Below are 16118 nucleotides of genomic sequence, written 5' to 3' on the forward strand. Positions count from 1 at the left end.
GATAGTTGAATATAGTTAGCTAGTGGCTGGAGTTGAGATCAAGGATGAAATTAACCTTGCTACCTTTTGTCTACAACAAATTATGAGAGACATAGAGATTCTCAGTCAGCTGCAGTAGTTATGGTGACCACCCCCCCAATGTAAGAAGTCAAACCTTTTGCTAATGATCTGTATTTTACATTGGGTCCACAAAGTCCCTTCCTTCATTGAGAGCTGGAATTGAGCTTCCATTAGATTGTGTTAGGCCATCTCATTGGCTGAGAGTATCAGCCGATTGTTCTAAACCTTACACTAGATCTGTGCAGAGAGCTACCGGATCTCATGGAGATGGTGACTGGGGCCCAGCGGAACCCAGGTAAATTGTCAAATCGATAGCATATGATTTGACAACATACTCTAGAAGGGTGCCAGGTCACACCTGGCACCATAACCACTTCAATGCAATATAGTGGCTATTGTGCTTGGGGTGTTCCTTTAATAATTGGTGAACTCAAGCAAGTGGTAATTATTAAGTGATAACTTATACCTGAGATTATGATTTCCACCTCCAATCAAAAAAATATACTGATTTTATTATTTTGCTATTTCTTTTTTAAAAGTTTCTTCAAAAGCCCATTATTCTTAAATTCCTTACAGGGAAAGAAGTGTAAATTTGTGAAGATTAGTAATAATGTTTTCAAAATAAGTTTTGACAATTTATCTATGTTTAAACCCTACACTTTGATTATAGATTAATCCGTATTGTGCTATAATCACAATGTTGCATTTTTCACTGCATGATACATATTTTTTCTAGATTATTTTTGTGTCATCACTGAACAATCCTTTTAGCAGGGGAGCATGACAACCGCTTTTCTTCCACTATTTTAGCTGCAGCTATCATTTTGGGTCCAAGTGTACATGCATGAGGTGTGGCACATCCCTTTAGTGAAAATTTAAATGTAGATGAATCTGAAAAAAAAAAAAAAAAATGAAACTGAAACTGAAATCCAGCGTCCCCAACAATATAAGCAGCCTAATAGTTTAATTTTTTTGGGTCTTCTCTGTATTTTTCCTATTTTAAGGCATGCATTTCAAATGTTTATTTTATCAGACTATGAAATAATACTGAAACAAAAAAACAAAGTATATACACTAGAGAAATACACGTATACTGTGGATAGCTCCAGGTGAACTTCACAACCACCTATGGAAATATATAGCAAACAGACAAAAGTGGAAACCACCCAGAATACGTATAATTGATAAAATACCCTTGATAAAGGCAGCCAGTTGGTGCCAAAACGTTGGGGGGGTTTGGTGACTCGTGTTTCTGTCTGAGGCTTGTAAGGATTTTTGTGATAATAAAAAATTCATCACTTTTCTGCACAATGGAAAATTTATGCATGCAGCTCATTAGTCAGTGCAGATTCTGAAAACATCAGATTTTTCTTTGATGTGATTTCTACGAGACTAATGTTCTACATGTTTATCGTGTTGGAGGATATCTAAACTCATCACATAACCCCTGAGAGGGTGAAAGGCCTGAATTTTCGTTTGTTTGTGAGTGCATTTCTAATCTCACTTATATCACCATTTATATATACTTTTTTACGCTATGAAAGTCATTTTAATTTTCACACAGATTCAAACTAAGGACATTTGACCTACATCAGGTTGTCCCTTTTTATTTTATCAATTATACGTATTCTGGGTGGTTTCCACTTTTGTCTGTTTGCTATGAAATAATACTGTCAGACTATTAAATAACAATGACAGTATGTAGTTGCTCTAACTTTTTTCCTACCTTTCCAATGTTTACATTGTTGCCTAGGGACACCTCCAGTGGCAGTCACTCAGACAGCCACTAGAGGTGCTTCCTGTTTGTACAGCTCTGACGTTCAGCGTCTCCAGGCTCTGCATGGAGGTGCTGAACTTTCCCTATAGAGATACATTGATCCAATGCCTCTCTATGAGGAGATGCTGATTGGCAGGTGCAGTGTTTGACTCTGCCCCCTACTGATTGGCAGGTGCAGTGTTTGGCTCCGCCAACCTTCTTAGCTGAGATCATCAGAATTGACAATCCGAGCCAATCCAACGTTTTTCCATTGAAAGAGATCGTATTCTGATGTCAGCCAAGAAGCTGATCCGGGGCAGAGCCAAACGCCACACTGTTCAATCAGCATATCCGCATAGAGAGGACTAAAGGTAAGGTTTTTACCTTTTTTAAAGGGATACTATAGTGCCTGGATAATAAGGCTGTTTTCTTGGCACTATGGATTCCTACAGTGCCCACTCCATGTGGCACTGAAGGGGTTAAAGTCCCAGTGCCAATATCCCTCAGCTCTGGGTCAGGCTCTGCCAAGTGCCGCCCTGCCATCAGGATTCCCTATAGGAAAGCATTGTTTCAATGCTTTCCTATGGGGATTTGATTCCTGCTGAATGTCCTCATGCACAGCTAAATAGCGTTTGTATTCTTGTCCCTATAGTGTTCCTTTAAATAATTTATTAATCACTGGTGAGAAATAAAATTCATAAAAATCTATAGTTTGATCATTCTGTCGCACTATTATAAACCTCTCATGTGAAATAATTTCTGCCACTATTTTTGTTTCAGTTTTAACTTGAAGTGATTTTCTTACTTGTTGTATATGCGTACATATAATGAATGATCTAAGGTCTCCACATTGCATCATTTAGCACTACAGGTAAGCTCAAAGTGGATTTCAATTTGGTCCAGCCTTTATAAGCAATAGTTGAAACAGCAACCTTCTATTGCAATCAAACCTTTCAGTCTGATCCTGCACAGAATGAGAAACAGCAACTACAACTGCAAAAAACATTTGTAAGATAAAAAAAAAAAATCCATGGTGGAAAAATTAAACGATAGTCAAACAATAAAAAAAAATTAATACATACTGAGCTGGGGTCCTAGGAACTCCTCTACATTGGAAGACAGACTAATAACTGCCTCCCCGTTTATGTTATGTTTTCAAAATATTAAAATATCAAGAAAATTATACATATATAAAATATATCAATACAATATGACAAACAAGATATTAAATTATATGTAAACATTTATCAAAATATTAAATCATTTAAAAAAAAAAAAAAATCAACAAAATAATAGCTTTCCGCAAAGCATTTCATCCTAATCAATATTACAAATTGTTACCTATTTTCTCCAAAGTTACTGCAATATCAACGCACTCTGTTAGATCTCCTCTGCACTGTATGTAACCATTAATATTGCACTCGTAGGAATCCAAACCATAACACACTTCACAGAGACCTCCGTTAACTGTGTTATTATGCTCGGAAACTGAAAAAAAAAAAAGAATTACAAAATTATTTCAAATATCAGTGATTTAATATTCAGAATATATTGTAACACAACTATATATATATAAGATGGCCAAACTACAAAACTGTTGGAAAACTGTTTTTGTTACGATTATTTTTATTATTATTATTATTTCTACGACACTTTTTAAAAAAAATCACTAAAAACTCAGTCAAAGTCAAAAACTTGCAAAACTTGGCAAAGTGGTAAAGATCTAAATTGCTCTTAATTTTTCTAATTTTTAAAAAAATAACTTTCTCCAGAACCATTTATTCTGCAAACGCGCAAATATCGTCGTGAGCTAGATCCACACTGTTTAAGAGAGATTACTCGGTCACATGGTTCAATAGTTAAATCATAATCAAACATCATCTTCTCTGAAACAGTTTGTCAGAACCATGTGAAATTTGACACACAAGTCCATAACTAGGTTCTCTACCAAAATTGTTCATTATTAAAATCAAGATGTCTGCTGTGAGCCAGTTATCTTCAAGGTGACCTAGAATTATGTACATTCGGATTTATTTTATTACTGAACCATGCAACAATTTTGTTATACATGTGATATCTGCAATATTGTCACATTTGCTGTGTCCATGTTTTTGTGCTTACCCACCTAGGTCTCATGGTCTGGTGGCCATTGTGTTTTTTGAGACCATTTTTTCACAGTATTAAAATAATTTCAAAACCACGTCTGCTATAGATAGTTTTTGCATTATATGCTATACATATGCAACTTGCTGTGTAAAGATATATTGTACTCAGGATGCTATTTAAGTAAAGAAATAATGATTTTTCACATGTTTGAGTGGCCACATTGAAATTTTGAGAAAAAATTTTGGGGAAACAAATCTTTAAATATCTTTTTCTTTGGCACAGTTTCTTAAAACATGCATTTGTCACAAATGTCCACAGCTCGGTGTTCTACAATACGTAATCACAGCAAATCTATTTAAAAATTAAGATCTCTCAGTGTGCTCTAGAATTGTGTAATTTTGCATTTATGTTACAACTTGAGATATATATATTTATTTTATTTTTTTCCCACCCCTCCTGGGTAGTATGTTTATTCCTCATTCTTGGGTCCTCTACCAGAGGCCTGGGAGTTTAAGGGTTCTGAGCAGTATCTTAGCTGTTCCTAGAACTGCACTCTTCTGGACAGCAATCTCAGATGTCGCACCTGGAATCTGTTGAAGCCACTCCTCCAATTTGGGGTGTCACAGCCACGAGTGTACCTATCACAACTGGGACTACTACTGCCTTCACTTTCCACAGCCTTTCTAGTTCTTCTTTCAGTCCTTGGTATTTCTCCACCTTCTCATGTTCATTCTTCCTAATGTTAGTCACTGGGTATTGCCATATCCACCACGACTGCAGTCTTCTGCTCCTTGTGTACCACCTATATGTCGGGTTGGTTGGCAGCACTTGCTTGTCTGTCTGGATCTTAGCCATGTCATTCTCGATTACCCTTTGTTGTATCTCCCATCTGGACTTAGGCAGGTCCAATCCATATTCTGTGCAGATGTTTCGGTACACAATCCCAGCAACTTGGTTGTGTCTCTATGCGTATGCTGTTCCTGCTAACATCTTGCATCCGGCTACTAGGTGCTGGATTGTCTCAGAGGCTTCTTTGAACAGTCTGAACTTTGGGTCTTACCTGGTGTGGTAGACTCCTGCTTCTATTGATCTGGTGCTGAGTCCCTGTTCCTGTGCTGCTAGGATTAGTGCCTCAGAGCTGCCTTTTCCAAATACTGGTAGGATTTTGTCCTATGAGCCACATCCACTATCTGCTGGTGGTACAGCCCATGGAGAGGGTTGTCTTGCCAAGGATCCTCCTTTTTTTTTTTCTGTTTCCTCTATCTGTTAAAGTCTCAGGCATTCCCTTAGCAGTTCATCTTTTGGAGACATCGTCATGATGTACTTGTGGATGCTCTGAGTTTCATCCTTGACACTCATCAGGCCCAGACCTCCCTCTTTCTGGCAGGTGTAAAGTCCCTGGGTGCTGGAATTCAGGTGGAATCCTCATTGTTCCCGTAAGTTTTTTGTAATTGTCCTATTTATAGTTAAATCCCCCTCTCATAATATTGTAAAGTGCTACGGAATCTATTGGCGCTATATAAATGGCGATAATAATAATAATTTGTAGTGAGTAGTTTTCTGGTCTTGACATCCATGGTGACAAGTTCTTCTCTTGGTCAGGTTATTATTCCAGCTGGGTACTTTATGACCGGTAGGGCATATGTGTTGATGGCTTGGATGTGGGTGTTCTTGCCATTGAGCTGGGACTTCAGGACCTGTCTGTCTATTTGGAGGTACTTGTATGTTGCTTTCCTTCTTGTCTCTTCCTCATGGTTGCCATGCATTTGTGGTACCCACTGATACTTGTAGCTGTTCTCTACATCTTCTATTTGGCCATGTGGAACTTCAGCTCCTTCTGTCCTGATCATTTTCCCTCTTTTTGCTATTATTCCGCCTGCACTAATCTAGTCTGAACAGAATTCCGATGTCCTTGCTGTATATGATAGTTAGGTGGATCAGTCAGTCAGTGTCCCACTCATTCTTGAAATACAGTTGTAGATGTAGAGCTCTTATAAGAGCTAGTGGTTATAGCAGTATAGCTGTTCTCTACATTCACGAGACGAGGGTTAAGTGAACTGGTAACCACACTGGCCTTTTATGCAAGTCACCATGTAAGGGGTACACCCACATGGACCTTGTTCAGAACTGTGACACAAACTTACAAACCAATAACGACAGAGTTACAATATAAGGCACTCCCACACAGTCAATTACTGTATCAACTCAATTATCTCCATAGATAATTCTGAAAATACCCCCAAAACACACATGAACCTTCTGATAGCTCTGATCTGGGTGAGCAACATATCCAAAAACCTGTTGCTCTAAGTTGGGTTTCACAGAATGCCGCCTCCTTTGGATGATTTGGAACTAAACTAAGTGATCCTGGAAGTCTCAATGGTGTTCGGGCCGTTGAGTGTCCAAAAATAGTTCCATACACTCAACGACCAAACACCGCTGGACGCGTTTGACAAAACAAGATGGCCACCGCCATGTGTTCATGCATACAAATCGACGGCCACCTAGTGAACCACTTAGAACATTCAGAGTTGCGGTTAGAGTAAGGTCAATAGAATGGTTCGGTACAATATTCAATATATGAAACCAGCTGGGGCAAAAAACTGTTCGCTTGGGTTCGTATATCGAACCAGGCAAAACTAAAAATAATATCCAGGAACAGGGCATCTGTTACATACGGGTACAAATGTTTGCAGCAATTTTGAATTTTAGCTCCCTGCTCTTACAATTGGCCGCATGTGGTTTGGCAGTTATTTTTATAATTTCCCAAATATTAAACTGTATTATTCAAATAACTGCAAAATCAAAACTGTTTGTCAAAAAAGCGCTTTAAAAATAGTGATATGAGAAATCTCTATTTGTCATCACCTAAATAGAGCCTATATGTTATGTGGTCTGGCAGCCATGTTGGACTCCTGATCAAGTCTGAATTATCTGAGAATAATAAAAAAAACATACATTTGATATTTACACATTTACTCACAATAACTGTTTGTGTGCTATATCTAGGCTATTATGTTTGGCTACCTACATATCTGCCTCACAATCTTTCTGGTTCCTTCGTATATCCTTAGGTGGGGATTGCTCCACCTCACGCTTTTCACACCAGAGCAGAACATTGCTCTGGGTAATGTAAGTAGGATATTTTCCTCTAGTATACACTTTACCTGCACATACTATACCATTGGTATTTCTCTTGTGTTTTTTGCATGATGCCTACAAAACCCTGAATCCAAGCCCTAAAGACCCTTCACTTAAATCAATAGACGGACATTATTCCGTCCAGGCCTTCTTCTTAGAGCTGAGACAGTTCTAAAAAGTGAGTGTGCAATTTGCCCTTTTGAACTCCTTTCATAATTACCAATTGTACTGCACCATTATGTGTCTCTTGTCTTACAGTATCTCACAAAAGTGAGTACAAACCTCACATTTTTGTAAATATTTTATTATATCTTTTCATGTGACAACACTGAAGAAATGACACTCTGCTACAATGCAAAGTAGTAAGTGTACAGCCTGTATAACAGTGTAAGTTTGCTGTCCCCTCAAAATAACTCAACACACAGCCATTAATGTCTAAACCGTTGGCAACAAAAGTGTCCAAATTGGGCCCAATTAGCCATTTTACCTCCGTGGTGTCATGTGACTCATTAGTGTTACAGGTGTGAATGGGGAGCAGGTGTGTTAAATTTGGTGTTATCGCTCTCATACTCTCTCATACTGGTCACTGGAAGTTCAACATGGCAAAAAACTCTCTGAGGATCTGAAAAAAAAAAGAATTGTTGCTCTACATAAAGATGGCATATGCTATAAGAAGATTGACAAGACCCTGACACTGAGTTGCAGCATGGTGGGCAAAACCATACAGCTGTTTCACAGGACAGGTTCCATTTAGAACATGGTGCACCATAGACATTGAGTGTACATGCTCAGCGTCATCTCCAGAAGTTGTCTGTGGGAAAGAGATGTATGAGTGCTGCAGAGGTTGAAGGGGTGGGGGATCAGCCTGTCAGTGCTCAGACCATATGCCGCACACTGCATCAAATTGGTCTGCATGGCTGTCACCCCAGAAGGAAGCCTCTTCTAAAGATGATGCACAAGAAAGTCCGCAAACAGTTTGCTGAAGACAAGCAGACTTAGGACATGGATTACTGGAACCATGTCCTGTGGTCCGATGAGACCAAGATAAACTTATTTGATTCAGATGGTGTCAAGTATGTGTAGCGGCAACCAGGTGAGGAGTACAAAGACAAGTGTGTCTTGCCTACAGTCAAGCATGGTGGTGGGAGTGTCATGGTCTGGGCCTGCATGAGTGCTCCAGGCACTTGGAAGCTACAGTTCATTGAGGGAACCATGAATGCCAACACATACTGTGAGATCCTGAAGCAGGGCAGTATTGCAACATGATAACGACCCCAAACACACCTCCAAGATGAGCACTGCCTTTCTAAAGAAGCTGAAGGTAAAGGTGATGGACTGGCCAAGCATGTCACCAGACCTGAACCCTATTGGGCATCTGTGGGGCATCCTCAAACTGAAGGTGGGGGAGCACAAGGTCTCTAAAGCTCCGTGATGTTGTCATGGAGGAGTGGAAGAGGACTCCAGTGGCAACCTGTGAAGCTCTGGTGAACTCCATGTCCATGAGGTTTAAGGCAGTGCTGGAAAATAATGGTGGTCACACAAATATTGACACGTTGGGCCCAATTTGGACATTTCCACTTAGGGGTGTACTCACTTTTGCTGCCAACGGTTTAGACATTAATGGCTGTGGGTTGAGTTATTTTGAGGGGACAGCAAATTTACACTGTTATACAGGCTGTACACTTACTACTTTACATTGTAGCAGAGTGTGACGACACCAATCTCGCCACTGTGCATTGGAGGAGCCTGGTTGCCTGCCTGCTGCCTTTTGACTATGGACCGGCATTTAAATACTTTATTTTCCTATGCAGAAAGGTCTTTTCATGTATTTCTGCTCTGGCGTTCGGTAGATTCTCGGATTTACTGAATGAACTAATTTAACCCAGATAGCTATGCCATGGAGCCTATTCGTGTAATAAAATACTTTGGCTCCATGGCAATTAAACTGTATGTGTGTGGTCTGAGACCCATTCAGTAATAATGTGCGCTCAGATCTAAGCTATCTGGGGATATGTTGCATGTCTGTATCTTATGTAATAAATGTAACCTTGTGTATTTTATTGTATTTTACTGTATTTTACTGCCATGTGTTCAATGGAGTTTTGCCTCTGTCCTTGGAGATAATTGCATTACTTCCCAATTATCTCCAGGATAGAAGACTATGTGGAACTGGTTTTGGGCAGAAAAGCCATGCTTTCTTTGGTCACAAAGGACTTCGATCTATCTTTTGAACCAATGGACCAATGTGGATGATTTTGACATATGTTCGTATTTGGAGTATGCTGATTCTGAAAATGTAAATGTGATGCATACTTTTAAAGTTATGAATAATGTGGAAACACTGTATTTCTCTGTTTATCCATAGATTTATTTACTAAAAACCGCATCGATACTGTATGTATATTTACTTTAAGCGCTGATCACCTTCCGTATTTAGATTTTTCCCATTATTTCACAAGGGTGAGTGAACCCCTTGTTGGTGGATTGCTGCTAGCCTGTGACCGAAATTGAGCGCTTATCCATACCTGTTTCATATATTGTTATAATGCCCTTAGTGCCCTTTTAATGTCATTAGTCAAATGTCAAAATGCAAGAAATTTGCCATCAATTTACTGATATACCATCTATTCTCTATGTACCATACAGAAAAGCACTCTGTGGAAACGGCACTGACCAAAGTATCCAATGATCTACTCGCTGCAAAATCTCGTGGTCACTACTCTATCCTAATTCTCCTTGACCTGTCTGCAGCTTTTGACACTGTTGATCATCAACAGCTTCTTCTCATCCTCCGCAATATCGATCTACAAGATATTGCTCTCTCCTGGTGCTCCTCCTACCTCTCCCAGCGCTCTTTCAGTGTTTTTCTCTGGCTCGGCTTCTTCTTCCCAACTCCTCTCTGTTGGTGTCCCCAAGGTTCAGTCCTTGGTCCCCTACTGTTCTCTATCTATACTGCCTCCCTTGGTAAACTCATTAGCTCCTTTTGGCTTCCAATATCATTTCTATGCAGATGGCACGCAAATCTACCTGTCCTCTTTTGATCTCTCCAACTACAACTACATGTCTGCTCGTCCATTCATTGTAAAGTGCTGCGGAATTTGATGGCGCTATATAAATGGCATAATAATAATAATAATAATAATAATAATAATAATAATAATAATAAATGCTAATCTTTTTTTGCAGATGATGTCATGTTTTGGAGTATTGTCCACAAAAAATAAATGCATTTTCCTCAACCTCAAGAAAGTTCAATGGAAACATCAAACATAACATTTCTCAAACTTCATTTCACAACATTTGCTAAACAGAAGCACAATTATAGATAAGAACAATGGAGAAAAGGGGTAGAACATTTTTAATTATGTTAAAACAAGCTATGGTTGTCAATGGAGTCACATACACCAACAATGGGATGGCACCTGAATTATCCATGCAAATACACTGGACACTGCTGTCCACTTTTCTGTAACTCCACAAAATGGCGTCTTTATGCAGGAACGACCTTTCAGGGCTGTAATCTTGTGATACAAGTGTTTACACATTCTTCAATATAGTGACCTTCTCTCTACATATTAATCTTCTCTCTATATGTTTACCTTCTCGCTTTACATATTGACCTTACCTGTATATATTTAATTGATTACCTTGGATTTCATGCTTGTTGCAGTTGTCCGTGTTACAGCATTTTGTTGTTATGAATGTGTTTTGAATTCCGCCGACCATTTGAAAATCTTTGTCACAGATATTGGGGTCATCGTTACAAGATCGACTGAAACCAGTAAGGGTTTGATTTCCTAGATAGAACACACAAAAGACAAGGGATCAAATGATTAGAAAATTACCAGAAAATAGAGAAGTGGGGACTTCCAATACAAATTCCATAATACCTAAAACCAAACCATCAATACAAAATGTCTTTACAGGTATCTTGAGTTACCAGACCAATTGATTTTGCATCAACCTGAGTAAGGTACTTTTAGAGATCGGTTCCAAAGTTAATGATGTAAGTGATGTCCTAATGGCCAAATATTCAAACTTCTTGGTGATAATCTTTGATTCAAGGTCAAGGTAGATATTTATTTTGCCAAAACAAAATATTTTCTTTTATATATATATATATTAATATATTTTTTTTTTTTTGTGTAAACAAAATTTACATAAGGAAAAGCAAAAGGGGCACAGCAGTTTACCTTATTTTTTGGGGGATATAGGGCATTGCATAATAATAGACACAACCATATAGTTCAACTAGACATTTTGAAAACAAAATTAGCAAGTGTTTTAATTACAGCAACATCAGCTTATGAATATAGGGACATAGTATGGATGGGTATAGAGGATGTGTGTATGTATAGTGACTGTAGTGTGTGTGTGTAGGGATTGTAGTGTGTGTGTATGGAATGTAGAGTGTGTTTGTAGGAGAGGTAATGTGTTTGTTTGTTTAGGGCAGGGGTCGTCAATCTGCTCCCTACCGCCCACTAGTGGGCGATTTGGGATTTCAAGTGGGTGGTGGTGGGTTCTGCGTAAAATGCCCGGTGGGCCGAGATGGGCAGGCCGAGATGCGCGGGCCGACAGGGGAGATCCTTCCATTTTCCCTGTCGGCTCATGCAGAGCCAGCCTTGCTGTGAGCCCTCTCGGGCCGGTGATCTCCCTCGCCGATGAGCTGCGCTGGCACCTAGTTCCAGCAGAGAGAGGGAAGGACCTGGAAGGCGAACAGGCTGGTTGGAGTGTTGCCACGCATTACCATGACAACGCTCCCATACAGTGCTGTGCTCACAGGAGCTGCAGGCTAAAGTAAAAGTGCCACCACTGGACCACCAGCGCTTGCAGCATTATATGCCCCCTCCCTGACAAAGGTAAGAAGGGAGGGGGAAACATGAAGCTGGATTTGTACATTTCACCCACCTACACACAAGATATACCCTATGCACCTGTGAAAAAAATGGACTTTATTTCGACATTCTCTTCTGTATTCGTATGTTTTCTCCATTTGCTCCGCCCCGATCTGCCTCTCAGCTCCGAATGCCTTCCGGGTGACACCATTGGACCCCAGGGAATCCCCTCAGCACTCCCAAAGGTAGGGAGGCTGGGGGGACTAAATGACTACATTTTTAAAAAGTGTGTGTGTGTTAGTGTGTGTGTTAGAGTGTGTGTTAGTGTGTGTTTGTTTTAGAGTGTGTGTGTGTGTGTTAGAGTGTGTGTGTGTGTGTGTGTGTTAGAGTGTGTGCGTGTGTTAGTGTTAGAGTGAGTGTGTGTGTTAGCGTTAGAGTGTGTGTGTGTGTTAGTGTTAGAGTGAGTGTGTGTGTGTATGTGTGTGTTAGTATTAGAGTGAGCGTGTGTGTGTGTGTTAGTGTGTGTGTGTTAGAGTGTGTGTGTTAGAGTGTGTGTTAGTGTGTTACTGTGTGTGTCTGTTAGTGAGTCTGTTTGGTGTCTGTTAGTGAGTGTGTGTTTTGTAAGTGAATGTGTATGTGTCTGTCACTGAGTGTGTGCCTGTCAGTAAATGTGTGTGTCTGTTAGCTAGTGTGTATGCATCTGTTCGTGAGAGTGTGTGTGTGTGTGTGTCTGTTAGTATGTATGCGTCTGTTCGTGAGAGTGTGTGTGTGTGAGTCTTCAGCACTTACCTTTCTCCAGCGCTGGACTCCCTTGGCGCTGGGGATCTCTCCGCCCCAATCTGCCTCTCAGCTCCGAATGCGCATCCGCGGCAAGAGCAGCACGTGCATTCAAACCACCCATAGGAAAGCAATACTCAATGCTTTCCTACGGACGTTCAGCGTCTTCTCACTGTGATTTTCACAGTGAGAATCTGAGAAGCTCCTCTAGCGGCTGTCAATCAGTTTATCTGAAACTGCTATGTTTTCAGCTGCAGGGTTAAAACTAGAGGGACCTGGCACCCAGACCACTTCATTGATCTGATGTGATCTGGCTGTCTGTAGTGGTCCTTTAAGTGTATGTGTATCTGCATGCACTGGCGTACATACCGTGGTCGCAGGGGTCACAGCCCTGCAACCCCTGCGACCAGGTGCCTGCTGCCATGTTTTGCGGCACCGGCCCGCGCAGAATAAGCGCTGGGGGGGGGGGGGGCACGGATCAGTTTTTGCACCGGGGCCCCATGGGTTGTGTGTACGCCACTGCCTAACACACATCACCCCTCACACACACAGCACCATTCACACACACAGCACCTCACACACAGTACCTCACACACACATAGAAAAAAAGAAAACGAAAAATGAAAAAAATAGATACATTTAAGTACATGGTTTTTTTTTTTTAAAACTCCTTTCTAAAAAAAAAATTAGCCCTTGCATTAAAAAATCGAGTTACTGTGGCACCAGTGGGCGGCAAGTTCGGCAACAAAGTGTGGGTGGCAGGTATTAAAGGGTTGACTACCCCTGGTTTAGGGAATGCGATGTATGTGTGTGTTTAAAGGGAATCCAGTGTGAATAGTATGGTGTGTGTGTGTGTGTGTGTGTGTAAAGAAGGTGATGTAGTCTGTGCAAATATGGGATATGAGAGAAGAGCAGCATAATATTTTTTTTGTTATTATTTAATAATAATAATAACCAGGGCTCATGGGATACTCTGTCTACACCCGGAAGAGATTCTGAGTCTCCCAGCCTCTTCTCTTATTAGTCTGGGCTGTTCCCATTAGGCAGAAACCTCTCCTGTAAGTGGCACCAATTTACAGTACTTATAATAAGCCTAATAGGTAGGTTGGCAAAGAGATTTAAATCAAAGGAGTCCTGGCCAGTATCCGCTGTAGTCCAGTCAGCCTCCTATACATGCAAGCTCTAAATAAAGTTTAATGTCTTTTCATTTGATTTAGATTTTTTTTAAATCATTTTTTTTCTTGTATCTTATATTACAATTTAAACTCATAATACCATAATGTATCGGCACAGTTCTACATGAGACAGAATAACCATCGTACTCACCCACTTTGGTAATCTCCAATTTATCAATGCAAGAAGCTTCATTATTGTTACATACTTGAGGTGCACCACTGCACGAAGTTTCTGATACGGTACTACATTGCATGCATGTTAAAGAGTTTCCTGAACAAAGATACGGAATTAAATTATTACCAAAACACAATGAAATTAAAATAAACAAAGCTAAAAATCCATATACGTAAACTGGGAAATAAAAAATAGCATAATATAATATAATCACTAGAAGACAAGGCTGAACAACAAACATCCAGACATTTATGTAAGTATTATTTATGTCCGTCGCTTTTGTCTGCCTGCAAAGTCTACAGACAGTAGATGCTTATTACAATTATTGACCTTAGCAGTATGTTTTCATACTTTTATTGACCAACATTATTTTGGATGAAAAGCTTCTGGGATTTACTTCCTTTGTCGAGTGTAACAAGGTAACAGGTCACATATAATAGCTATAAGAAAGGCATGAAAAAATGTAAGAAAGTCTGTAGATATTTTTTTTTTTTAAATGTCAATTATATACTTAATTAATGGCGCAACTCCAGGAAGCCTGGTTCTCTAAATGTTGGCTTGTCTATTAAGAAAGATATATTCAAATTTTCATAGACAGCATATTATTTATCTCAGGTACGAGAGCGGTTCGAGATAAGGTTTAAGTAAAATAATGTAGGCATAAAATAAATGGCTTAACTGACCTGTAGCCAAAAAGGCAAAGAGGAAGCCAAAAAGCACGACATGATTTGCCATGATGACCGAGAGTTTCTCTTTAACTTCACAAAATGAATCTCAGTCTAGGTCACCAGTTTTATATCTGAGAGAGGGGCACCTGGAGATTGTCTGCATTAAATCTTCCCTATAACGTAATATTTAGAATCTGCCAATTTATTCTGGCATGCACTGCAGCGGGAGGGCAAACTATGAGAAAACGTCCTCTAATTGTATTTTGTTTGCTTTAATATAATGTTGCTTGGTTGGATGTCTGCCAGTTTCTTGCAGGATGTGAGCAATATATTAAATGTAAATATTTAAAAATATAATTACTTCTTCCCCCCCCCCCCACCCCCCTCTACTTCTTTAACCCCTTAAGGACACATGACATGTGTGACATGTCATGATTCCCTTTTATTCCAGAAGTTTGGTCCTTAAGGGGTTAAATATACACTGGTATCCAGTGAGATATCCCACACAAAGCAATACATTTGGGTCTTAAAGTCTGGTAAATGATGTTGATAGGGAACCAAGGGGAACCAAAACTGCGACCTGTTCTTGTAGTAATTCTAGATGATATTTTAGATTGTAACCGAGTTTGGTGAAAAGCCCTCTTCACATACCATTCCAGTATGTCAATCAAGTTTAATTAGAACTTAGTGTTTGTTTTGTTTACCTATTGTACAGCACTGCAGAATATGTTGGCGCTATATAAATAATTGTAATAGTGGTTATGTTGTGATTAAGCCTCAGGCACCATTCGCCAGGTCTTGGTCAAATTGTCTCCAGTTGGTTAGACCAAAATTCCAAGTTCCTAAGGCACTCGCAGCCCCCATAGGAACACAGAATGTAATGGAAGATAAGAACAGTTTGGCCCATCTAGTCTGCCCAATTTTCTAAATACTTTCATTAGTCCCTGGCCTTATCTTAGCTAGGATAGCCTTATGAATATCAGACGCATGCTTAAACTCATTCACTGTGTTAACCTCTACTACTTTAGCTGGAAACAATAGCGTGTTCGCGTTGGGCGAACATATGCGATTTCCGGTCCGCCCCCTATACGTCATCATTGAGTAAACTTTGACTTCTTAATTATAAATAATACATAAATAAAACAATGAGCTCCCCAAAATCCCTTTTAACTAGGAGAGATGCAGCGGTCCTAACGTTAGTGGAGGTGAGATGTTTTGCCTATCATTTTCTTTCCATACATTTGTGCAAAGGAATAGGGGTTTTAACATTATTTAAATCATTTTGTGACCCTTAAGGACCTGAGGATATATCCTGAGGAGATTATATAAATGTTTCTATTATATCCCGCTTGTCTCGTATTTCTTCCAATCTATTTATATACTATATATACATATACGTTGTGTGATCCTTGTTTGGATAGCACG

The 16118-nt window shown here is 39.7% G+C and overlaps 1 protein-coding gene across 2 annotated transcripts; it reads right to left on the reverse strand.

Annotated features, from left to right (window-relative positions):
• Positions 1-599: 599 nt before the first annotated feature.
• On the reverse strand, positions 600-14803 carry LOC134577332 (phospholipase A2 inhibitor gamma subunit B-like). Of its 2 annotated transcripts, XM_063436037.1 has the most exons (5): positions 14709-14803; positions 14002-14121; positions 10711-10860; positions 3158-3304; positions 600-951 (listed from the first exon to the last, which is right to left on the reverse strand). In XM_063436037.1, exons 1-5 carry the CDS (start codon positions 14758-14760, stop codon positions 812-814), a joined length of 609 nt encoding a protein of 202 aa, XP_063292107.1. In that variant the 5' UTR covers positions 14761-14803; the 3' UTR covers positions 600-811. The 2 variants fall into 2 exon arrangements, with proteins under 2 accessions (XP_063292107.1, XP_063292108.1); XM_063436038.1 differs by lacking the exon at positions 14002-14121 and having other exon boundaries at positions 14709-14799.
• Positions 14804-16118: the final 1315 nt, after the last annotated feature.

Source organism: Pelobates fuscus, chromosome 11 (assembly GCF_036172605.1).
Source record: "Pelobates fuscus isolate aPelFus1 chromosome 11, aPelFus1.pri, whole genome shotgun sequence".
Lineage (NCBI taxonomy): Eukaryota > Metazoa > Chordata > Amphibia > Anura > Pelobatidae > Pelobates > Pelobates fuscus.

What these genes read in the sequence shown, in the direction of transcription:
- LOC134577332 (XM_063436037.1), bottom strand. Translation starts at nt 14,760, where the DNA reads ATGGCAAATCATGTCGTGCTTTTTGGCTTCCTCTTTGCCTTTTTGGCT. An exon ending in CTTTGCCTTTTTGGCTACAG is followed by an intron (nt 14,122 to 14,708) that starts GTCAGTTAAGCC and finishes ATCTTTGTTCAG; the next exon opens with GAAACTCTTTAACATGCATG. An exon ending in CAACAAGCATGAAATCCAAG is followed by an intron (nt 3,305 to 10,710) that starts GTAATCAATTAA and finishes TTTTTTTTTCAG; the next exon opens with TTTCCGAGCATAATAACACA.